This window comes from Leopardus geoffroyi, chromosome A1 (assembly GCF_018350155.1).
Source record: "Leopardus geoffroyi isolate Oge1 chromosome A1, O.geoffroyi_Oge1_pat1.0, whole genome shotgun sequence".
In the NCBI taxonomy this organism is placed as follows: domain Eukaryota; kingdom Metazoa; phylum Chordata; class Mammalia; order Carnivora; family Felidae; genus Leopardus; species Leopardus geoffroyi.
In genome coordinates this window covers 80,538,201-80,563,661 of record NC_059326.1, presented here as the reverse complement: position 1 = coordinate 80,563,661, position 25,461 = coordinate 80,538,201, and the positions used below count along the sequence as shown (strand labels likewise).

Sequence of the window (25,461 nt, the reverse complement as noted above, 5' to 3'; positions counted from 1 at the left end):
GTGGTGTGCAAGAAACAGGTGTCCGGAACCTTCTCTGTAACCTTCCCGAGATTGAGGCGGCCAAGCCGAGGCTGGCAGAGACGAGTTCCTCTTATTTTGGAGTGGTCTCGGGGTGCACTTGCAAGCAGGTTCTTGTGCTCAGGATGCGAAGGCGGCTTAGCCACTGCAGGAACGGGGGGGACACATGGAAACGGGGACTTGCGACCACCCGCTCACTGACACGTACCTAAGTGTTGAGAGCGCGGGCGGTGACATTGACCCCATTGCACACGGGACAGAACAAAGGTCTGAAGAACCTGCCTGAGGCCACACTGCTAGTAGTGAACGTGGAGAGAGAAGGCGCTTTTCCAAAGGGCGGTCCCGTGGTGTCCAGGGTGCGTGTCGATCAGTGAAACAGCTCGCTGAGAACCAAGACCCAGTATTTGGCTGACAGTTGCTAAGGGGAGGCCCGGAGCAGAAATCCACAAGCAGTGCGTGAACTGCATTCAGCAGCCGGGAAGTTCAGCACTTTCTTGCAATTGTGCGCCCAGATGTGAATTCCGGTTCCTGGGACGAACACCACCCAGCATCTGCTGGGGCCCAAACTGCTGGGTTCAAGGCGGTCAGATGACGCTTGACTCTGGTACATGTCAACTTTCCAGGGCACGTTCTCAGTAGACCTTGACAACTGTTAGCGTTCCATAAGATACAGTGTGGACCCAAATGTTCACGTGTATGTAACCAAAAAATCTTTTCCTTTTTTTTTCATGGTCTTCATCAAAGAAACCTATACACAAACGGATTATAAGATGGATATTAATAAGAAGCATCATAAAAAGAAATTCTCTTCTGGGAAAGAAAAAAGGCCTTTCTTTGATGGTAAATGCAACCCGATAATGCCCCTGCCTTAGGAGAAGGTGGTGGGGAGGACAGAGGAGCCAGGCAGATGTACATGGGGACGTCCCCATCACGGAGGATGAAAGCGTGGCTGGAGAGAGATTGAGGCTGCTTCACCCCAGTGGGGCTGATTTCCCGTCTCCGTCGAGGAACCGCCTACCCACCACCCCTGCCCGTGGTTCTGACCCTGGAGAAGCAGAGCCTGGCAGGAAGGTCCCGGCAGGCAGGTGGCCACTAGCCGGGAGGAAGGGCCGCCACACTGCCCGCCCCTCCCACACGTCAGCTGGGTACCTGCCCCTCCCTGGGGGTCAGGGGTTGGGCAGGGAGAGCCAGTGTTGCCCCGCCACCAGGGAGGTTCCCCGGAGTGAGGGAAAGTGTCCCTCCAACAGCCAAGGTTGCTGAAATGAACTCCATGTTCAGGCTCTGAGGCTGAGGAGCTAGCCCCCCACGGGGTGACAGATCTTTTCCTCACCCTAAAGATGACGCAAAAGAAAGGTGCCCACGTAGCTCATGGGATGCCTGGCCCGTGAAGGGTTGTGGCAGGCCCTAGAGGAGGGACCAGGTCCTGTGTACCAGGCACAGTGGAGGGGAGCTGAGCATATCTGCAGGCCGGGCCCTGGAACCTGCATTTCAGTCCATTCCACAGAGACTCTTCCCCAGGGAGCCAGCCTCTGGTGTTTGGAAGGATAGACCGAGAGTAGGATTTTCATGGCAAGGAACATTTGTAGCCCCTCTGGGGTTGTCCCACCCACTGACTGACTCAAAGTGCCTAATGGGCATGAATACAGCCAGAAGCCTTTGTTGCAGGGGGGCTGCAGATAGGAGAAGTTAAGGAAGGGTCTATACTGAAGGATGGGTGTGTCTCCACTGAAGGACCACCGTGACCTGGAGCAGCTTCAGGGACACACTCTCCCTGCATCACACCCATCAGGCTCACTGGAGAAGCAGGAGGAAATAAGAATGGACAGGAAAACCTGAGCCAGTGAGAATGAGAGCCGGGGGAAGGGACTGAGTCTGGGGTGGGGGCATCAGAGAAGCCACCAGCCCTCCAGTGTCCTGGGGCCCAGGCCCACCCTCAGAGGGACCGTGCAATTCCCAGACTCATGGTGCATGCACGGACAGCTGCAGACGACGCTGCAGGCCACCCCTGTGCCCATCCCGGGCTGCACCCTGAAACTCGCCTGAGAGCTTGGCAGAGCACCCCACCCTCCCCACACCGCCCCTCTGCTGCTGGGACGCACCCCAGCCTTCCCCGGGTTCCAGGCAAATGCCACCGTTTAACATAAAGGCCTCCTCCCTGTGTCAGCAACAGCTTCGTGCGGCAAAAGTTGTCTGTGCCCCCCCTTAGCTCGAGAGTGCTGTTCCGATGGAGAAACTGAGGCACGGCTCGGCTCAGGGACTGCCTGTATCAGGTGGCAGGCTGGAGGTAGATTGGGAGCCAGCCCCAGGCAGGACTGACTGATGGGGCAAGAAGGCGTGGTGCCGGACCCGCCGGTCAGCCTAGGAGGGACATTTCCACTGGGTGCAGAAGAGTCTCTGAGCCAGCCATCCCTGGAGGAGCACCGTCCTCTTTGGGGTGGGGGGACACCATAGCTGTCTTCCCCCACCCACCCCCACCCCGGACCTAAGGCGCCCTCACTACCCACCCAGGGGACAAGACCCAAACCGCTGAGCACACGGAGTGCCACGTTCTCAGCAAACTTAATGATGGTCCACCTCAATAAAGATCTCTGTTTGCAGACTGGTGCAGACGGCCGGACTGTCTCTGGCGACTTGTACAGGGAGGCAGGTGCTGCCGTGGCGTGTGCGGGAGCGAGGCTCATGTGTCTGGTAACAGGAAGGCGACAGGATGGGTGAAACGTGCAGGATGCAGCGTCTAAAACGGCTCCATTGTGAAACCAGTTTAGATTTACAACCTAGGAAAGTGGTAGAGTTTCCCGTGTTCCTTCCACCCAGCTTTCCCCAGTGGTAACGTCTTATGTAACTCAAGTACAATTACTAAAACCGGGAAGTCCACGCTGATGCAGTACTGCCTGGTAACCTACAGACCTGGTCCAAATTTTGTCAATTATCTTCCCAATGCCATTTTTTGGCTCCAGGATCCATTCAGATTCCTCATGGCAGCTACCGGTGACGTCACATTTGTTGTTCCCGCCTGGGGGGTTACCCGGTCTCTGTCTTTCATGACTTTGGGGAGTACTGGCCAGCTACTTAATACAATCTCTTTCAATTTGGGTTTGTCTGAATTCTCCCCACGACTAGATTCAGGTTGCCTTCGGGGCAAGAATGTTAAAGAAGTGATGCTATGTCTTCCTTCGTGCGTCCCATGAGGATGTGCATGATGTAGACTATCTCATTACCCGGGGTGGGGGGTGTTCACTTTGATCACTTATTCAAGGTACTGTATACCCGGTGTCTCCATAATCAACTTGATTTTTTTTCCATGTGTAAACACTTAGTATTTTGGGGGGAGATACTTTCAGACTGTAAAAATACCCTGCTTTTCACCATATTTTCACCACTAATTTAGCATCCATTGTTCCTTTTTAAAAATTGTTTATTTATTTTGAGAGAGAGAGAGCACACACTCATGCATACATGCGTGTGGACGGGGGAGGGAGAGAGAGAGAGAATCCCAAGCAGGTTCCATCCTCAGAGCAGAGCCCAACATGGGGCTCAATCCCATGAAACATGAGATCATGACATGAGCCAAAATCAAGAGGCAGCCATTGAACCGACTGAGCCCCCCAGGCGCCCCAGCATCCATCACCTCTTAACTGCAAGAATTATCACTATAGTATTTGTCAAAAGGTGATTTTCTAGTTCTACCATTCCTTCTACATTTGCAAGGAAGAGCTGTACTTTCTTAAAAGGACTTTATCGGGGCGTCTGGGTGGCGCAGTCGGTTAAGCGTCCGACTTCAGCCAGGTCACGATCTCGCGGTCCGTGAGTTCGAGCCCCGCGTCGGGCTCTGGGCTGATGGCTCAGAGCCTGGAGCCTGTTTCCGATTCTGTGTCTCCTTCTCTCTCAGCCCCTCCCCCGTTCATGCTCTGTCTCTCTCTGTCCCAAAAAAAATAAATAAACGTTGAAAAAAAAATTTAAAAAAAAAAGGACTTTATCTACTTGTTGATTCCATTATGTTTAGATCCGTGTAACATACTGGTCTTTACTTTATTCAATGGGTTACAAACCACTACTATTGTGCATTTTGTTTCTTTGGTTTTCTTATTTGGAGCTCGACACATTGGCATTGCTCTTGCACACTTTCCCTGCCCCAGCCCCGGGAGCAGCCAGGTCTGCACAGAGCCCTGCTCCCCCATGCTGGAGAGGGGTAGTTAGAAGCCAAAGTCAGGGTTGGATGTGTTTGCTGCTCTGGTGGGGTGTTGTTTCCAGGCCCCCCGGTGGACAGAGCCAAGACAGATGTGTGTGGGCACATATCTGTGTTTCCACACCTATTTGCTCAGATGTTGGGCATCCTGAATTCAGACTCATTCCACTGGTCCCAGACCTGCCTGTGAGGCTCATCCTACCTCCTTCCTTTTGTCTGTGAGAATCCTGGGCCTCCTGTCCCACCAGAGTCCGTGCATTTGCTCAGTCCCAGAAAACACAGAAGTAGCCCAAGAATTGCTGGTGTAGCCCCACCCTGCGAAAAACAGATTTACTAACTAGCAGGCAAGATTTGTGTACCGCCTTTCATGTTAAGCCTTAGAATATGTCTTCAGGTACTTCCTTCCAAACTTCCTCGTCAGGCTCTTTTCTTCCCGCCCTCCTAGTTACTGACTTGTACTATTCTGCTTTGGGTCCCTTTTCATTGTGGTTGATGTCACTTCCTTCTTTTGAAGTATATAGCCATGATTCTAACACAAAAAGTCTTGCATCTAAGAATTCCACTTCCGCTGTGCCCCTAACATTGGTGCCACCCTGCTTCCGTCCACCCGCTGCCTCACGTCCCACAGGGACCAGCCTCATCATTTCCTGCCTTATCCTTCCTGTGCTTCCTTGGGCACAAATGAGCAGGTACATGTATATGACCCTTTTTTGGTACAAGATTACTCAGTTTACTGTTTTATATCGTATGTCTTCTTAAATGTTTTAAGCCACTTCACTGAGGTCTGATCGTGTGTATTTTCTTATAACTCTTTTTCTGTGCGTGAAAGGTAGCACAATATGGATATCTGGCACTTCCCTCTCTTAACCTAACAATCTGTGCTATAAATTATTCCACGTCTGTTTACAGAAGCTTCCTCATTCCTGGTTTTTACACTTGTCTAGATCTGCATCGTGTGGACAGAGTACAGCTTATCCAACCGCTCTCCTGCCCGTGGGCTTTCAGGTTGTTTCCAACACTTCGCCAACAGTGCTGCAGTGGGTATGCTTCGCACATGTCTTTTCATGTTGTTGGATGTGCATCTTCAGGGTAGACGTCTACACATGGTCTGCTGAGTGAAATCAGGAGTGTGTATGTGGTCACATTTGAACCACCAATAACCCACAGGAGGCTGTGCCCGTTTGTGCTCCCACCGGCGGTGTGTGTGAGGGCCTGTTCCCCTGCAGCCTTGGTGACAGTAAGTCTTCCTACTTTTACAACTTTGACAATCAGATAAATGAGTTGGAACAGCTTCTCAAATGTTTATGGGTCATTTTTAAAAAATATTTATTTTTGAGAGAGAGAGAGACAGCGTGAGTAGGGGAGGAACAGAGAAAGAGGGAGACACAGAATCCAAAGCAGGCTCCAGGCTTTGAGTTGTTAGCACAGGGTCTGATGTGGGGCTTAAACCCCAGACCACGAGATCATGACCTGAGCCAAAGTCCAATGCTTAACCAACTGAGCCCAGGTGCCCCTGTTTATGGGTCATTTTAATGTATTTTTGTGATCTGTTAATACCTTTTTCTCATTTTTCTATACCTTAATTTTTTAAATGTTTATTTATTTTTGAGAGAGAAAGAGCAGAGGAGGGGCAGAGAGAGAGGGAGAGAGAGAATCCCAAGCAGGTTCCACACTGTCAGCACAAAGCCCAACACGGGGCTCAAACTCACAAACTGTGAGATCATGACCTGAGTCGAAGTTGGACCCTTAACCAACTGAGCCACCCAGGTGGCCCTATATCTTAGTTTTTAAGAATTCTTTATATGTTAAGGATATTACTCTTTGGTCTGCAATGTATGTCACTAATATCTTCCTCCAGTTAGTCAACTGCCTATTGATATTGCCTGAAAATTTATAAACACAGGCTCATGGGGAGTTATGGTTTGAATCAGTCCTTTCCGCACATCAGGCTGAGAAACATAGTTTTAGGGTCTGGCATTGACACTGCTGAGACGCTTGGTAGAAGCAAAGGAACATACCCTCCACCGGGCTACACGTGATGTTCTTAGCCCACTGCCCTCCCAGAGGTGAGCCTCCGGTTCACCTGCGGAACGTGTGAGGAGACACACACACTAAAAATAGCATGTAACAGAACAACCTCAAAGTATAGAATAAGCACACATTAGGACTTTTCTATTTAGGAAGAAAGCTGCCAAGAACATTGTTCGCACCCTAACAATGACAAAAAGGCAAATAACCAACAAAACCACGACTTCTCTTGAGCCCAGCAGAGAGCCGAAGTCAAAAGGCGACCAGGTGGGCTGAATTCCCACAAGGGATGAGCATCTCCATGGAGGGACGGGACACAGGTCCGTGTCAGCTTTGACAGAGCATGGGAAAGACAGGTGGCCACCATGCAAGTGGGTAAGAAGAAATCAGCCAATGTTTTGCTAATTCTTAAAGGCCAAGTGTGGGCTGTAGGTCAGTTTTGCGTAGCTGGGCCCCAGACTCAGGATCTTAATTCTGTTCTTCAGCTCTTTTCCACAGGGCTCACCTGGGACAGGGAGCGGGACAGGAGACCAGAGCAAGCGCTTGCTCTGGGGGCAGGTGGAGGTGTGTATGTGATGACCGGCTTCTGCTGGGGGCCACGCGGAAATGAACTAGAAAGTGTCTTGGACCCCTGACTCACACCGATACTATAGGAGTAAGGTCTTAAATAGAAGTGGAGAAAGGGAGCGCCTTCACCTTCCAGACCTCAGTAGGAAGCAGTTCAGTCCTTTCTCATTAAGAATGAGGTTGGCTGTAGGTTTCTCGTAAATGCACGTCATCTGCCTGAGAAAGTTTCTCACTTCTTATTTTGCTGAGGGGTTTTATTATGGCTTTTGTCCAACGCTTTTTCTGCGTATGTTTAAATGATTGGACACTTCTTTTTCTTTATTATGTTACAATCGTGAATTACATTGATTTTTAGATGCTAAACCAACCTTGCATTCCTGGGATAAGACCTACTTGGTCATGACGTATTATCCTTTTCAGTTTTGTGCTACTTAACTTGCAAATATTTGCTCAGTATTTTTCACCTATGTCCAAATATCGCTAAGGGTTTTGCATCTATGTTCATAAGAAATATTGGTTTGTAATTTTTTCATTTATTTTTTTTGTAACATTACTGTCAAATTCTGGTTAAAGTTAAGCTAACCCCATTTAATGAGTCAGGCAGTAATGCTTCTTATTTCCTGTAAAAGTTTGAGTAAGGTTGGTATCATTTCTTCCTTGTATGTTTGATAGAATTCACCAGTAAAACCATTACTTTGCATCTTTTGGAAAAGTTTCTGATAAATTAAAAAATTTAGGGGCGCCTGGGTGGCTCAGTTGGTTAAGCTGCCAACTTCAGCTCAGGTCACGATCTCGCGGTCCGTGAGTTCGAGCCCTGCGTCGGGCTCTGGGCTGATGGCTCAGAGCCTGGAGCCTGCTTCCGATTCTGTGTCTCCTTCTCTCTCTGCCCCTCCCCCGTTCATGCTCTGTCTCTCTCTGTCCCAAAAATAAACGTTAAAAAAAAATTTAAAAAATTTAAATATCTATATGACTATTTGGATATTTTTCTTTAAATATTTTTTCTGCTCCAAAATTTTTCTCTTATTCTTCCAGGACTCAAATTACACACATGCATTATACCTTGTGATGTTGTCCCATGGGTCTTTGAGACTCTGTTCATTTTTTACATATTTTCCTTTCCATTTCCATTTGTATAACTTCTCTCTCTCGCTCCTCCACAGTATCTCTGTCTACTGTTGAGCCCATCAGTAAAATTTTCATTTCAGGTGTTGTATATCTTAGCTCTGTAATTCTCCTTCGATTCTTTACCATAGTTATTTCCCTGCTATTCTCAGAGAATATCTTTTCACTCACTTCTAGTGCTTTTCTATACCTCATGGAGCATGTTTATAATAGCTGCTTTAACGTCTTTGCCTAATAATTCTACATCTGAGTCATCTAGAAGCTGGTATTGTCAATTACATTTTCCCTTGAAATTTGGTGATATTTTTCTGATTCTCTATACATTGAATTATGGTGTGTTTATTCCTGGGCATTGTAAGTATTATGCTGTTTTCGATTGAACCCTCTGGAGAACATTAATGTTCTTATTTTAGCAAGCCATCCCACCTGGTTAGGCTTCCACGGTGTACTTGATCTTGCCATTTGGGAGTGGTGGTTTGAGTCTGTCTCTTCTCTGCTGGTTTGAGGGTCCCATGTATCCACCAGCTAAAGGGGGAGGCTGAGACAGGTGGGGTTTCACACCCCGAATCAGGAAAGCCGTCTTTCCGGCGTTCTCCCCTCCCGAGCCCCCTCATGCACGCTCTGCTCCCAGGGGTTCCTCTCCCTGAGGCCAGAAACATGGAGTTTCTATCAGAGCTCCGGGGCCCTTGCCACTGCGTCGCAGCTCACTGGGCCAACACCCGGGTCGAAGCTAGGAAGGCAACAAACACAGACGCGTGAAATCCACACCTCCACAGCCTCCTGCGTGTGATCTCTTTCCAGGAACCTCAGGTGGCTCCCGTGTGACTTCGTGCAAAGGTTTGGGTTGGGTGGGGGGCTCACGCTAGCAAGAGGCCACCAGAATTCCCACGTAGCGTTTTTGTTTTTTTAAATTCCATGAAATGCAGACCTTCCAGCCACGAGAAAATGCTAACAGAAATGCAGCCTGAGGCAGGATAAAGTGACCCTTCCTCCCCGGTGACCTCCCACCTGACCCTTACTGCCTCACCTCAAGCTCCTCTGTCCTCAGGCCTGAGCCATCTGCTTGATCTGGGAAAGCCGACCCGGAGGGTTAGGCAGCCCCTGTCCCAGCGCACGACAGTGGAGGTGGACCAGGTGGGGGCGGCGGCCTGTTCAGGCTCAGGCTGCCTGTCCTGGGCCGTGCCCACCTCCTAAAATCTGTCATCGGCTCTGGGATAACATCAACTGCCTTAACGTCCTTTTCCGTGCATGTGCCCTCCTTTTCTTGGGGCCCTCCTCTTCCCTTTTCCCCTTGCAACCAACGACCTCACTGGGACACTTAGGTACTTCAGTTGTCTCCTCCCCGGGGAATAAGGAACACACGGACTCATTCTGAGTCTGATTGTCAGGTCAGTGGTGTGTCCCACGATGGCCTAGGATGGCTGCCATTGGCCCCCAACATGTCAGGGGGCTGTTCTGTCGCTGCTTATTAGTGTTTGAGCAGGCAAAGTCTGGCAAGGGGAATCTTTCAAAGGAATGGATCTCTAACGGTGGAGCTCCGGCCCTTTGGGCAGAGGGCTGGGCCGGGGCCCAGGTCGGGTGGGGCTGACTCTCAGGTTCACCAGCCACACTTGGCAGGTGGTTTGAAAATTTGCAGCCACCACACCTCCCAGGAAACGAACCAGCCTCGGGGGCCCTTTGGCTGCACGCCCAGAGTCCACCCCATGGCCCAGGAGCAGGACAAAGGCCACCTGCCCGCCCGGGAGCCACAGCACCCTCGGGCCCAGGCAGGGCTCCTGCTCTGGGTCCCCACTTAGAATACCCACATGTTACAAACATCAGAATCCATCTGATTTCTCTTCCTCCCTGTAGGAAAGTTCCTTAAGATGTTGGCAACCAATGGGACAGAGGGAATGAAGGAGAGGGAAGCATAGGGGCACCAGGGCCCCCAGCAGGGAAGGCTGGGAGTGGGGGTGATGGTGGGCGAGAGGGGAGCCCCACCACTCATCCTGGGAAGCCAGAGAGAGTGGGGACTCTGAAAGTCTCCTTTCAAATCACAGCAACAGCACCTGCATAGATGGGCTACGCAAGGTCGCTGTGCCCCCAACCCCTCTGCCCAGGGACATCACTGGGACGCAAGGAGCTGGAAAAGGAGGGGGACCTGGGACAGCCCGGGTTCTGCCCCACCTGCCCCAGCTGGTCTGCGGTTGTGGTCTCCTTCACTCTGCTGTCTCAGCGGGGAGCAGGTGGAGGGTCCCATGCGGGAAGGTGGGGACATGCCTTGGAACTCCCACAGTGGGACACATGGCAGGTGGTCTCCATGAGCCTCAGTGGGGCCCTGCCACACTGGGGTGGCCCCTCCAGGAGCATGCGTGACAGTGTCCTATCAGAACACCTCCCTGAGGACTAGGGTCTTAGGCTGAGACACTAGAAATGACCGTGCAGATCAAAGACGGTCCGATACCTGCTCCCGGGAACATTTCGGGGCCCCTGCGGCTCGGCATAGCTGGACACCCCCAGGCGTCCCTTCTCTCCGAGCCCACGCAACACGCAGGCCCCTCTGGGAGCAGGTGTGCATCCTGGGCCTGTGGCCACAGGCGGGCATTTCCCGGAGCTCCAGCCCTCGCCCCCGGCGGGCACATGGGCGGGCTCTCAGCAGGGCGGTCAAGCAACCCCACATGTTGAGGACTCATTGCTCAGGGCTACGCTGAGCTCCACCACCCACTGCCCCAGAGACAAAAAAGTATAGACACCACAACGTCGTCCTCCTACGCCACACCTGGGGACAGCGCGGCAAAGAGGGTTTAAAGTAGGCTCCAAGGAATGAATCTCTGATGTGAAATTCTGGCCGCCACGGCAGGGCACCTCTTGGAAACTGACGGGCTCTTCTTCCTGGGCTGGAGCCCTTCTCTCCCACTAAGCGCCATGGTGGGACTGCCAGTGGAATTTCTCCTCTTCCCAATGGCTGATCTTCTGTAGCACAGTCTTACGTTTGACTTCGTGATGACACCTGTCACGTGCTAAGAGACATTGCACAACATGGGGGATGGTAAAGGAAAGCGGCACATGCAGCCCCATTGTGAGCTGGTTGACGAACAGACGGAGTGTGTGTGTTGACCATCCCGGCCCCTTTCTGAGCTGACGGGAGGGAATGAAAGGTCCATGCAGAGCCACGAACCACGGGGCCACGGGCCCTGAGGAGGCAGTGCAGGGGACAGGCACAGAGCCCCAGCTGAGCTCCAGACAGCCTGGTTGAAAGGAAAAACAGGAGTTTGGAATTAGACCACAGTTGTGTGTTAAATCTTGATCATTGTGCTTAATTTTTCCCACAGAAGAGGAGAAAGAGACACTTTATCAGATTAAAAGCCTAGCAGTTCTGGAAAAAATCATTGACAACCTTCAAAGAGCTTTAGGTAAACGGAACTTGGGGCCATCTTGGTGACAGATAAGTGTGGAGGACGGCTGCTCCTGCCCCCGCCGTGGAGAGAAGTAAACCGTCTGCTCCAGGGGACAGCTCTCTGGAGGGGCAGGTGACTCAGTCCCTGGGCAGACTGGCAGGGACCCCCGCGGGTTTCCTGTGTTGTCAGTGCGGGACTCCTGGCCCATTGAGTCCAAATCCCACGAGTCCTGGGCCACGTGTGGGTGTCCCCTCCCTTCTCAGCTGTCCCTGGGACCTGTGGGCCCACCACCACATACCACAGGACCAGGCCCACAAGGTCCCCAAGCCGCCCACCCGGGGAGTCCCACACCTTTGAGCGCCCCTGCCCTCCGCCCTCCCCACTCCTCCCATCCCTGCCCTTTCAGACAACTTCCTAAACGCTGAAGTTGGTCCACGAATTTCCCCTGGTGGCTTCTGCCCCGGCCCCATGCTTCTTCCTGGAACTTTCCAGAACACTCCTGAGCCTCTTCTCCAGGCCAGTCCTCCTCCTGGCCTCCCAGCCTCTCCCAGGTAGACTCTGTAGTCCCATAGATGGTTCGAATCAGCACCTCCTGCGTTCTTTCTACCACACACCGGTCCACGCACCCTGAGACCGCCGGGTTTGGGGGCGGATCACGCCCACATTTCAAGCTAGTGTTAGCGAAGACTTCCGGGGGTTTGTAAATGGGCCTCGGTGCAGCCCCATTAGTTGGGTCCTCGTAGAGCCAAGTGCAGGACCAAACACTTACACCTGGCCACCTTCATTCGCCTCCATCAGTGCTCACTGGGCACCTACCATGGGCCCACACCCTTCCCAGTTCTGGGGACTGAGCACCGTGGACACGGACCCCTGCCCTCGAGGCGCCCACATTCCAGGGGAAGGTTAGATCGCCCTCTGCTCCAGCCTGCTGGGACACTTCTGGGTCCGGCGTCTTCCGGTCAGCCGCTCCTTCAAACCACCCCACCCCCACCCCCCACCCCCACCCCCCCGTCATCCTCTTGTGGCCAGCCTGCTATTTTGTCCTTTGTTTAAATGCCCAGCAGGGTGGAACCACAGACGGGTCACTAGAGACCTCGCATTGTGTGACTGGTCACCAAGCAGCCAGGAGCCACTCTGACTGTGCGGGGCCAGAGCCAGCCCTGGGACCCTGAAATCGCAGGCCCTGCGGTCTGCACTTCCTCCCAGTGGGACAGTCCAGTGCAGTCAGGGGTTGAAAGGGGGGTGAGCGGTTGCCCCGCCTGCCACAAACTTACCGACCGGTACTGACATCCAGCCACTTTCTGCTGCTTTAGTCAGATGTCAGGGAGACTTTGCCAAATCCCCAGTCCCCGGGCCCTGAGAGTTCTGTCGTGAGAACAGGAACGTCCCTATGGCTCCAGTGTCTGAGGCAGGGCCTTTCCACCTGCTGTGGCTCCTGCACGTTGGCCCTGGGCCTGCCTGTCTGGGGGATGGACGGCGGGCACTCCTCTGGTGCCAGGGCTGGGGGCCCAGCAGTGCGTGCACGGGAGGGACTGAGGTCCTTGACCTCCCAGAGCCTGACATCACAGGACTGCGTCCACAGGGGGTACCCCCGAGGGGAGGGGACACCCCCAGCCCAGCCCAGTAGTGCCCAGAGGAGCCCTCACCGGGTTTGGAGGCAGAAGGCCGTGGCAGGGAGGCATTAAAGGGTGCGGCCTGGCCCCCACCTGGTCCTACCTCTGCGACCGCCTCCCCACAGCTCCTCCCCTCTCTGCATCCTGGCCTGGGCTCCCCAAGATCCTGCCAGGGCTCTCCCCACCTGGCCCACTGCCACCTTCACCCGAAACCACACCTTCCCCCTCTCCCTCCTGCAAACAGTGCCTCCGAGTTCGCCCTGACCTCTCGGGGCTCCGGCTTGCCCCCTGCTGTCCTCTGCATCCTTGCAAGCCCATTCCCCCCACCCGGACTCTCTCCTCTCATGGCTCCTTTGGGAAACTGAGGACAGTCCCCCTCACTGAATGGCTCATCTATGTGCACACTCAGTGCACATAGGGTCAGGCTCCCTGCCACGGGCTGGGCAGCGGCTCAGAGTGCAGGATTTGGAGTCGGCCTGACCTGGGTTCAGATCCCCAACTGACTCCCAAAAAGCTGTGTCGACTTGGGGTGACCCAGGGCAGGGGACAGCACATCCTAAGCCTCAGCTTCTTTGTTCTCTTAAGTGGGGTGCTCAGAGCACCTGCCCCACGGGGGTGCCGGGGGCAGACTGAGGTGCCCACACACATTCCCACCGCCCTGGACCTGGGGGAGGGCCACACCCGGGACGACCCCGAGGAAGTCTCTTGTGGTAGGTCAGGTGCCCCTCAGTCTCTCAGCCCAGGGCTCGGCCCAGTACACACCCGTGTGAGCGAACCATAGGTTGGTGTGAAACCAGCTTCCTAGGAACACAGAGGATTTCTCAAGAAAATCTCCTCTTTCCAAACAGGCAACTCTCTCAAACAAAGACTACAGAAGCACAGGCGTTTGTTCAAAGGAGCCAAACACCACAAGGGGAAATAGAGCCGGAACTGAGAAGCCAAGACTGCCTGAGGGGACATCCACTCACCCCGCCACTAGGAGGAAAAATAAAATAGAATCACTATTTTCTATAAAGAAGAATCTCTTTATTCAAGGAGTGCCAAATAAAATGAACACATTTAAATATTAACTTAGAGGTGATGTGGTTTTTTCCCTTATACTCCCACCAAAAAATGAAAGTCTAATTGAGCCTGAAAAATGAGTGTCCAAACCTTACTGTTGTCTAACAGGATGAACTTTGAAGAAACGTAACCTCACAGCCTATGGACCCATTGGGATTCCCCCAGAGAAACAGAACCCGCAGGATATACATGCCCAGGGTCCACCCCCCACAGGTGGCAGCCTGAGGTCAAGAGCGCAGGGAGGGCCGGTTAGCCCTGGCTGGGAGGGGAAGACCCCATGTCTTCTGAGTAACCAGTGAAGGAGAGAAGGACGATACAGGCCTCTGGAGGAGGGTGAGGGTGAGAGTGAGGCTCCCACGTGCGATTCCACGATGGGGCTTCTGCCGCTTTGCCCTGTCCCGTTCTCTGCAGAGCGGTGGGGGCCGCTCCTGTTGCTCCAAACCAGTCCCAGTGCATCATTTCCTGGTTTGAAGCTGCATTGGGGACATCAATTCTGCAAATTAAAATAAGTAGTCATCATGTGTGTTTTGGGTGCAAGAGCCGTGGCGTGGGAAGGTGCACAACACGTCGGGTTTTATACAGCAGGCTCTTGGGGATAATCCCCAACCGTCGCGCGCCTTCATTTATTCCTTTCTGCTCCTGGGAAGTTAGAATTTTTAGTTTTCCAGGACGTCGGTCTTTGTATTGCTATCTTTAAACGTTGTTGTGGACCGAGATCATCTATGTTGGGGAGAAAGGGAGTGGGTGGTGGTTGCTGAGATGTCCTCTCAGAACACAGACATGAGAGGGGGTCTGGCAAGTGGCGTATTATGAAGCTACAGGCTCTAGACTTGTGGCTCAGGAACAGACAGAACCTCAGCGGAATGGAGTGGGGTGTCCAGAAATCCTGAGAGTCGTGATGTGTGGTGCACACGACAGACGGTCAATGCAGAGCCACACGGGAGGTTTGGGGACAGTGCACGAGCCCCCTGGGAAAGCACGAAGTCAGAGCTTTAACACACACCGCCCAGGATGGGTTCAAGATGTAAATATCAAGGATATCAGCACCACAGAGCCTGGGAGAACACAGGAGGCAACGGTGCCGGTCTGGGTCCAGCCAGTCATTTAAACAGAGGAACTTGAACTACAACAGTCCATGTGGTCGGGGAGCAAGGGTGAAGGTGGAGAGAGAGCAGTGAAGGGGACCCCGGGGCTGAGGGAGGGTACCCTCAGAATCAGAAGGGCCTGTCCCTGAGACCAGAGTCCCAGCTCGGTGGGGAAGGTGCCCAACCAGTCGGCCCCAGGTGCAGGGCGGCAGGAAAGATGGTCCGAGGGGGGCTGGGAGGAGCTGCGAGGCCGGCCTGTCCCTCTGCGTGTGCCCATCGTCCTACCGCCACAGACCCCTCAGAGCAAGGGTGAAGGAACAAACAGGGCCCTCCCAGACCAGGACGGGCGGTGTCCCTTGTCACGTGCCCTCCAGCAGCCCCGACTCCTGAAGCTGGGCGCTGCGTCTATGGCAACCAAAAACCCGTCAGGACGTCCCACCCCCTGTGACAGAGTGGATGCCACAGCAGAAGCACAATAAGTCGATCGCTAGCACAGGGATATTGTCATAATCTCAGCATTCTTTTCTTAGCACAACTCCAAGGACAGCAACTATGAAGAAAAATACGTGGTCAGACTTGACTGCATAAAGCAGATGAGTCTGGCCAAGGAAAGGGAGACATTAAAATAGCGAAGACAACCCTGTAACATGACAGAGTCAGTATTCTTAAATATAAAAGGCTCTTATAAATTAGCAGAACAGAGGTGCCTGGGTGGCTCTGTTCGTTGAGCGCTGGACTTCGGCTCAGGTCATAATCTCACGGTTTGTGGGTTCAAGCCCCACATCAGGCTCTGCGCTGACATCTTGGTGCCTGGAACCTGCTTCAGATTCCGTGTCTCCCTCTCTGCCCCTTCTTAGCGCGCTCTCTCTCTCTCCCCCTCCCTCTCTCAAAAATAAATAAATGTTAAAAAAAATTTTTTTAAATAATAAATTAACAGAACATTTACAAATAACCCAAGCAAACCAATTGGTAACTCGGCAGGAATACGTAACACACAGGAACCTAAAACACATAGACCCTCTGTAGCAGTCTCATTCATATTTTTAGAATTGTAAGTTAATGACGTACATACTTGCTGGATGAATCGCTTATGCATATCAGATTTCCTAAAGTTAAAAATACGATTAATATCTAGTATTGGCCAAGGTGTGAGGAAACAGGCAGGCTCAAACATCGTTGGTGGGAGTGTAAATTTGCCCACATTTTCTGAATGGTAACTTGGAAGTGTATGTAAAGCCATTAAACTGCGCAGAAAATCGACCAGGATTCCATCTCAGAAAACTGGGCAACTATGCCAAGAACTGTATATAAATGTATTCACTGCAACATCTCTCATAATTGGAAAAAAGAAAAAAAAAGATGCATTCATCTATAAAGGATAGGAAGGTAAATCATGCTCAGACACACACTGGCAAACCACGGGCTTTTAGAAAGGGCGGTAGGGATGCCTACCGCCAGCATGGAAAGCTGCCTAAAATTTACCAATTTTAGGTACAGACACTGTGGGTAAGAGGAGTCTATTTTACTGGAAACACCATGGGTAGATTAATGTGTAACAATACTTATATTTGTGTGTGTAAACATATACAACACGTGTGACCATCACTGGGGTGGAATTATGAGGGACCTTCATCTCACTATCTACTTTATGTATTTCTGTAATGTCTAGACTTTGTTATAAGAACCATTAATCACCCCACCGGAAAATGCTCATTTAAAAAGTCAGGTACTTGGGGAGCCTGGGTGGCTCAGTCGGTTGAGCATCCGATTTCGGCTCAGGTCATGATCTCACGGCTTGTGAGTTTGAGCCCCACGTCAGGCTCTGTACTGACAGCTCAGAGCCTGGAGCCTGCTTTGGATTCTGTGTCTCCCCCTCTCTCTGCCCCTCCCCCACTCGTGCTCTGTCTCTCTCGCTCCCAAAAATAAACATTAAAAAGTCAAGTACTATAGACATATTAAAAAATATATATGTCCCTAACATCTCACCCCCCAGAAACTCACAGGTGAAAAACCATTTCTCACATCGATTTATAGGGTGAAAATAGGTATGTCTATTTATACTTCTGTTTAGAAGTATAAACAGTTGCAAGATTACATTATAGTTATTTTAAACTGAAAGTTGCCTCATATCCCATGCATATTTAACTTACTTGCATTTAACTTATATAATTTCAACCGCACACACTTAGCAAAAAGAGAGGGAGGAAGAGAAAGAGAAACACCGTGTGAACAGTCCAGGATGCTGCCCGTGCCGCCTGGGGGAGGGGAGAAGGTGCCCACCGTGGGGCAGAGCAGTTGGTTGGCCTGGGCTCAGGCTCTCATTCCTCCCGAGCCCTCAGGAGCATTTACCATCTGCTGGTGATCCTACTCTTCAAAGATACTCATTCCTTTCTTCAAAATGGGCCTTAGGTCAAGCCCAGCACTCAGACAAAGAAACTGCTGGTATTCCCCCAGAAAAGAAAAAAAACAACAACAACAAAAAAAAAACTAACTACTTACATTGATTTATGGATAGATAATACATGCCAAGCTGACCAATAGAAACAAAATGTGAGAATTACGTATATAAGGAAGATTTTTCCATGAGCCACGCTTAAAAAAAAAGTAAAAATAAACAGGTGACAATCATTTGAGCGATATAATTTATTTAACCCAACGTATCCAAAATGTTACAAATTGAATATGCACTCCATATTAAAAATCATTCATGAAGAATTTTATATTCTTTTACTCTTACCAATCCGGGGTCCATTTTACAGGTACGGCATGTCTCAATGGGAGTGCTACATTTTCCCTGGGAATATTTGATCTGCGTTTACATTTCACAATGGTTACAGTAGAAAGAGCAGGTACTCATATCCAAGTTGATTTTAAGTTGTTTAGACTCTTAAATTTTTGCCAATAATTGCTTTTAAATCCAAATCTAAGTAAGTTAAAATTAAATAAAGTGTCAAATTGAGGGGATTGGGTGGCTCAGTTGGTTAAGTGTCTGACTCTTGATTTCAGCTCAGGTTATCATTTCATGGTTCATGAGATTGAGCCCCACGTTGGGCTGTGCACTGACAGCATGGAGTCTGCTTGGGATTCTCTCTCCCTCTCTCTCTGCCCCTCCCCCACTTGCGCACTCAGTCTCTCTCTCTCTCTCTCAAAAAAACATTAAAACATTTTTAAAATATAAATAAAGTGTTAAATTCAGTTCCACAATCTTACTAACAACATTCAAGTCTGTGCCATGTGGATATTCTTTTACTATTAGTGGAAAAATATTGGCAGGTTTTAAGCCAGAGCTATTGTTGGATTTATATCCTGAACAAGAAAAGCCAAGAGGCAGTCACACTGGTTTAAGCAGGAAAGCATGGCTTGGGGTGGTAGGGATAGAAAGAAGCCTGTGCACTGAAGACATATTTGAGGTAGAGCCACCGAGATCTACAGTGAGCATAGCGTTGCCCCCTGGGTGCTGGACTTGAGCCCCTGGGTAGACATGTCTGGGTCTTTCACAGAGACAGAGAGTGGGGGTGGAGTGGTGAGTGGGAGTAACAGGTGTAGGGGTGACTCAGGAATTCCATTTGGGGCATCAGTGGAGTTGTCTAGGAGAGATCCTAATGGAGATAAGGACTAAGCTGCTGGGTTTATGAGTCTGGGCTGCAGGAAAGGTCCAGGCCGGAGACATGAATTTAGGAATCATCAGTATGTAAACAGTACTTGAAGGTATGGGATTTGATGTGATTGCCCAGGAAGAAAGTAAAGAGAGTAAAGGGCCTAGGTCTGAGGCCTGGGGCCCTTGAGCATTTGGAGGTTGCACAGGAAAGCTGCAGAGTCACAGAAGCCAGGACATCATGTTCCCAAGAGGAGCCAGCTGCCCAGCCACTCCACACCCTGAAACACAAGATTAGCAGAGACTGTGGGTTGGCAAACCCGGAGGCTGTGATGAGTTTGCCAGGAGCTATTCCACAGGACTGCTGGGGACTGATGCCCTGCTGGAGAGCAAGGCAAAAACTACAGCTGACCCTTGAACACCACAGGCTTGAACTGCACTGGTGCACTTACATACAGGTCTTTTGCAGCACAGCACTGTAAATGTATTTCCTCCTCCTTGTGATTTTCTTAAGAAGGTTTTCTTTTCTCTGGCTTACTTTATCGTAAGAATAAAGCATATAGTACATAGGACACAAAATCTGTGTTGTTTATGTTACTGGTTAAGCTTCTGATCAGCAGTAGGCTATTAGTAGTAAAGTTGCAGAGGGGGGCAGTCAATGTCATATGTGGATTTTCAGCTGTGTGGTGGTGGTCAGTGCCCAAGATCCATTGCTCAAGTGTCAACTATATATAAATTCTTTGACATTAGGGAAGAAGGGAAATAGAAATATGCACAGTCGCTGGAAAGATACATATGGGAAAGAGAGCTGTTGTCCTAAGGTAGAGCATCCATGCAAATTTTTGCCGGTGGACAGGATTAATCCATTCAGTAGGACAGGAGAAATCACTGGTTACTGAATGTCTTGGTTATTGGATATTCGTGTTTCCTTCCAGTGAATTGCCTATTCATATCTTTGCCCATTTTTGTTGTTCATGTCTTTCTTCTTGATTTGTAGAAGTTCTTTGTATATGCTGAATATAAGTCCTTTGTTAAATGACTTGCAGTCTATTTCCGTGGACCTATAGCTTATCTTTTACTTCATTTCTGGTCCTTTTTGTTCGGTTGAAGTCATTGGGGCGCCTGGCTGGCTCAGTTGGTTAAGCATCCGACTCTTGGTTTTGGCTCAGGTCATGATCTCACGGTTTGTGGATTTGAGCCCCTTCCTGACCTTTTCCTGTCATCCCTTCACCTGGATGTTGATTTGTGGGGTTTTCTTTCATGTCCTTTAATAAACTTCTAAGTGTTCCCTTGAATTATGTGAGCTGCTTTAGCAAACTAACCTTAGGAGGGGCTCGTGGGAGCCTCCCATCTGTAGTGAGTCAGTCAGAAGCACAGGGGACAGTGGCAGCTGAAGTGGAGGTCAGGGCAGTCTTGTGGGGCTGAGCCCTTAACCTGTGGCGTCTGGTCCCATCTCCGGGTCGATGGTGTCAGACTTGAGCTGGTGTTAGAGAGAATTGTGTGGGGGAAAAAACCTCCACGCATTTGGTGACCACAAGCATCAGAAGCGAAGTGTTCTCTGTGAAGGCAAAGGAGACACATGGGGAAGAAACACAGTGAGGAAGAACTGGTTTTTTTTTCTACATCAGAAGGAAAAATAATTGAATTTTTCCCATTACAGCACTAATCACTTTTTTCACAAGACAGGAGTAAGATGCAGGACAATCAGTAAGATTCCAGAATCTTGATGCTCAATAACTGACATCCTTGGTCCACAGCAAGTCTCCCCTTCCTGACAAGGAGCTGCCAACTGATCTGAGTTTCAGCCTTTAGCCTCCTGTCACTCAACAAATTTGTATTGTAGGCTCAGCATGGGTGGGGCTCTGTCCTCACAGGAAAGATACAGTGATGATGGAGAGTAAGAGACAAGAGACAGAGAGACAATGATGGAAATATGGAAAGACAGACAGACATAGAGACAGAGGTGGAGGGAGCGAGAGAGAAAGGCATCCGTCCAGTACTTTATTCAACAGGACACTGGTTTGCAGAGCAAGCTCTGAGCCCTGCCTGGGGGCTCCCTTTCAGAGCAGAGAGAGGCCACCTCTCTCTGCCTTCCCACCTGGAGCCACCAGAAGCAAGCTTGGAGTATGTTTCTACTCGTCAAGAGGCCTGTTGGAAGTGGAGAGGCCATCTCAGAAAACGCCTGTTAACAATCAAGTTTTTATGACTAAAAATGAGTAACATTTATTTGCTGGGTTTTTAAATGTTTTCATCCAAGGGTGGGAGGAAACTAAAATGCCAGACACCTGGGAACCCTGGAGTAGAGGGGAAGGAGGCTCCAGCTGTTGCCTGGTGGAGGCTTCTGGAAGGAGAGGCACTTGGATTGGATTGTGGGCAGGGGGCAGGGGGCAGTGGGCAGTGGGGAAGCCTCCCCAGCAAAGCCTGTGTCCTGGGCAAGTATCCTGAGGCTGCCACAATCAAGCCCAGCAAACCGGGCTTGGGCAACCTGAACCTAAGCCCTCTCGCTCTGGAGGCCGGGTGTGGGCAGGGCTGGACCTCCCAAGGAGGTCGTGACAGGGGACCTGCCCCAGGTGTCCCCCTGCCTCTGGTGTTGCTGGCCATCCTTGGGGTTCTTTGACTTCTGCTGCACCCCTCCATCTCTGCCTCATGGTGTTCTCCCCATGTGTGCATCTGTGTCCAGATGCCCCTTTTTATAAGGACACCAGTCACATTGGGTTTGGGGATGGCCTGCCCCACTATGACTTCATCTTAACTAGTTACATCTACAATGATTCCATTTCCAAATCAGGTCACATTCTAAAGCACTCAGGGAGGCATGATTTGGTCACAACAGGGGAAAGAAGCACTGGGGATGGGGTGGAAGCCTTCAGCAGAAGCACCCTTGGTTTCAAGGGCTCCCTGGACAGCCTGTGAGGAGGAAAGACAAGTCCAGAGAGGCAGGCAGGCCCTGGCTGTAGGCATGTCAACAGGCCAAGGAACAGATCTGGGATTTTGCTCCCAAGGAACAATTTCCAAAGTGTGGTGTAGCACCACCAACCGTGGGAACTGATTTGGGAAGCACATGAGCATGTGTTATTTTATTGTGGATTTGTTTAAATGAGGAAAATGTAGTTTGGCACCATAAACTCATTGGTGTTTTCTTAATAAAGAGAACGTAAGTCAGTAATTCCAAAAAATGAAGTTATTTTAAGAAAATTATTAATAGCACAGATCCTCTGTGGATACAAAAGTCCACATAGAAGTGGTAAAAATCCACGTGGGAGTGGTATCTGAATAACAGGAGTCTAGGAAGTTGTTTGCTACGGACTGAATGCCTGTGTCCCCGAAATTCACGCCAACGTGATGCTATCTGGAGGTGGGGCCTTTGGGAGGTGATTAGGGTAGGATAACATCTATGATGGGGTCAGTGCCCTGCAGAGAAGAGACACCAGAGAGGTGGTTCCCTCTGCACTGAGTGGGTTCACAGAAAGAAGATGTCATCTGTGATCCAGGAAGAGGGTCCCTGCTAGCATCCTGATCTCAGACTCGCAGTCTTCCAGTTTGTTGTTTAAACCCCCCAGTCTGTGGTATTTGTTATGCAGGCTGGAACAGACCGAGACGCTGCTCGGTGTCCAATTTTAAGTGTATTTGCCTTCTTAAAAGATGGATCTGGCCCCATGGAGGGAGGTAGATGGGGGGTCATGGACGAGAGAGAACAGTAAGGCTGTGCTCCCACTTTGCAGCCCAGGCTGAGGGCAACGTCCCAGTGGGCTACCCACACACAGCCAGCTGCAAATCGGATGTGGGTCTTCCTCTGAGCCCTCACCCATCACCTGGCATCACAGCAAAGCCTCTCACTTGCAGTAATGAAGGACAGTGTCTTAGCGTGGTGCATAGCCTGGGTCCTGCTTTCTTCTGCAGTCTCCCCTCCCATGACATGGCGTTGACCATGTCCTGTTCCAAGTGTGAAAACAGCCCCACTGATGTCTCCACAGCGTGTGGGCAGTTCTGCGCACCTCTGACTGGGATGTGCCTTCACCCGAGCCCTTCACCTGAGGGGATGAGCCTTCACCTGAGCCCATTTAAGCAATTCTCACACAATGCAATCCTAAGTGCAGGGCGGGGGGGGGGGGGGGGGGGGGGGGGGGGGGGGGGGGTTGTGTTATCTTATTTTGATACTTTGGGATTTTGGGTCTTCCTCTTTTCTTTCATGTTTCCGAATCACTTCTTCAAATACACAAGTTTGCTTATGTTAAAGAAAAAGATTATTAGTCAAAAACATCATTTAGTGAGACGTGTTAAAGCATAGCAAGGTGGACTGTACTCAGAGGAGGCTACGGCAAGTGGGAACCAGGACCCCACTTTTGCTTGCAGTGGGGAGAGAGGTCGGACTCTGGGGAGAGAGATCGGACTCGGCTCTGAGAACAGCATGGGCAACTTCTTTACCCTGGGTGGGCGATGGAGGGTGGAAAATTACTACGACAAAACAGCAGGGTCAGCTAACCATCAGGTTCTGGCTAAACTGACCCAGCAGGATTCTTGCTGAAGGCAGGCTGGGTTGAGCCAACACCACTTGGGGGTGGCTGGGGGGTGAAGAAACTGATTAGATATCAAAGACGATCTGATATGGGGGATGGGAATTCTAGCTCAACCAACTTAGCAGGAGTCTTGCTAAAACTGGACAATGCAGAGACAAATACACAAATCCAAACATTTAAGCCTAGTCAAAATTTGGGGGAAGACAGAGTAGTTTGGTCAAGAAGAGAATGTTCTGTCACTTATTTATGGTTGCTTTGTCAAATAAATCAAAGCACATGAGTGATGAATCTGGTTTCCTCCCTTTCCCCAGAGCTTTGTAAAAACAAGAATCCCAAAGAAAATCCATAATTGGTAATAATGAGTTGGGCAAAACTTGGGACCAACCAACCAGAACACTGGAATTTGGAGTACTCATTGGACACCCTTTATAACTGTTCCATCCACAATTATCATGCAGGCTATCTTAGGGACCCACCATCATATCTAGGTTGACGATCTATTTCAGCTACTTAAATATGTACATAAAAATAAATAAATAAATATCTACATACTCCTAGCAACTCTGAAAACCAGAAAGTAACCTTAATTGAGGAAAGACAGCATTCTAAGTATGGTGCCACTATAACCTACTTTATTTTCCTAGGCCTTAAGGCTCTTTATGCAAAATATATTCCAAAGTTAAAAAAATCTAACTGGATTGGAAACTAGGTCTGGCAATTATTCTCAGCTCTGCCCCAGGCACACCGTTTGTCCTTGTGCAAGTTCTCAGCTTATCTGTGTCTCAGTTCCGTCCACTGCAGCAAGCACTATAAAGAGGCATAAGTAATCCCTCCCTCTAGTTATTACAGATGACAAGGCATCTTACAAAATGGGGTGCTGCTTTCCCAGGAAGGATGGAAGTCATTATGGTGCACATCTTACAGACATAATGAGATTAAAATCAGCCTGGTGTATGAAAAGAAAAATGGTTGAATTCTGTCTGCTCCAGAATTCAAGCTTGCAATGAGTTTACAGCATAGTTCTACCTTTCTGGTCCAAACAAAAAAGGTACTGCTTCGCCTACTGAAATATTCTTCCCTGCCTCATCTACTAGATTATAAATTCCTGGAAAGGAAACAGAACCTGCCTCATTCATATTTCCCATGCATTACTAATCACCCCCTGAATTGAAATACTGCTGCTTTCCCTCACTGCATCTGGGGCACCTCCCAAAGTGCTCCATTCGCATTGTAATCAACATGTTTGTTTAACGAATAGAGGAATGTGTTGTACGTTTATACCATAAATTAACAATTTCCTTTGTTAGGGACGAGATGCCTAATTTCTTATTAACTAATGCTGCCAGGTGCTATCTCATGCACTATTATTTTCCCAGACATCTGGTTACCTACTTAAAGTTGAATTACTGTGATTCAGAATTCTGTAAAAAAAAAAAAAAAAAAAGGAAAAAAGGCAATATATACAAGGAAAAATAATATATATAACGAAACTATGTGGTAAAGGTACTGTAAGGAACTACCCATAAACGTTGATAGTAGTTATTCCTCGATAGTGAAATTATTGATATTCACGTATTACTCATAATCAGAGGAAAAATCTGTTAAGAAAACTGTGATTCTCATTGTGATTGTCACTGACAGGATTTTCCAGGGTTTTGCTGGCTGCTCTCGAAGCTCGCCCGACAGGCAGGCGCCTGGAGAGGACGGAGCCGGGCGGAGGCTGGTCTGGACTGCGGGGCCTGGGGTCTGGGTGGGGCACGCGGCTGAGAGCCGACCCCACCCGCGCGGCCGGGGATCCGCCTCGGCGCAGCTCCCCGCTCCCCGCCTCCCAGTCCGGGCCCCCGGGCTCTCCGCCCCCGCACTCCCCGTTCCCGGATCCCAAGTCCCCGTTCCGGGTTCCCGAGTCCCATCCCTCCGTTCCCGGCTCCAGGTTCCCCATTCCCAGCCCCCTGCTCCAGGTTCCGTCCAGCCTCAGCTCGGAGCATCAGCCCCATTCCGACCGCGCTAGGCCCCGCCCCCTGCCCCCGGGCTCGTCGCCCGCTCCCAGGCCCCGCCCTCTCCCGACCTACCTCCCGCTCCAGGCGTCTGCCGCATCCGGGACCCCACTAGGCCCCGCCCTCTGCCCCCGGCCTCATCACGGACTCCCCAGGCTCCGCCCCACTCCCGGCCAGCCTCCTGGTCCAGACCCGCTACCCGGGACCAGCTGGGCACCGCCCCCTGCTCCAGGCCACTTCGCCTGCTCTCCAGGCTCCGCCTCCGCTTAGGCCACGCCCCCTGCTCCCTGGCCCGCT

General features: G+C 50.5%; 1 protein-coding gene and 1 long non-coding RNA gene across 3 annotated transcripts in view; one reads left to right on the top strand and one right to left on the bottom strand.

Moving 5' to 3' along the window:
• LOC123599820 (sperm acrosome-associated protein 7-like) overlaps positions 1–13,981 on the top strand; it is a 19,209-nt gene extending 5,228 nt beyond the window's left edge. For both annotated transcript variants that reach the window (XR_006713308.1, XM_045482156.1), the window contains exons 4-6: positions 763–858; positions 11,233–11,313; positions 13,760–13,981. Coding sequence is in view for 1 of the 2 variants with exons in the window: in XM_045482156.1 (XP_045338112.1) it covers positions 763–858; positions 11,233–11,313; positions 13,760–13,833 (251 nt within the window). In the remaining variant the exon portion in view is untranslated. The remainder of the gene's footprint in view (positions 1–762; positions 859–11,232; positions 11,314–13,759) is intronic.
• On the bottom strand, positions 13,921–25,461 carry LOC123599829. The gene is made up of 3 exons (XR_006713309.1): positions 25,240–25,461; positions 18,273–20,211; positions 13,921–14,941 (listed from the first exon to the last, which is right to left on the bottom strand). It is a non-coding gene; the product is annotated as an uncharacterized LOC123599829 (long non-coding RNA).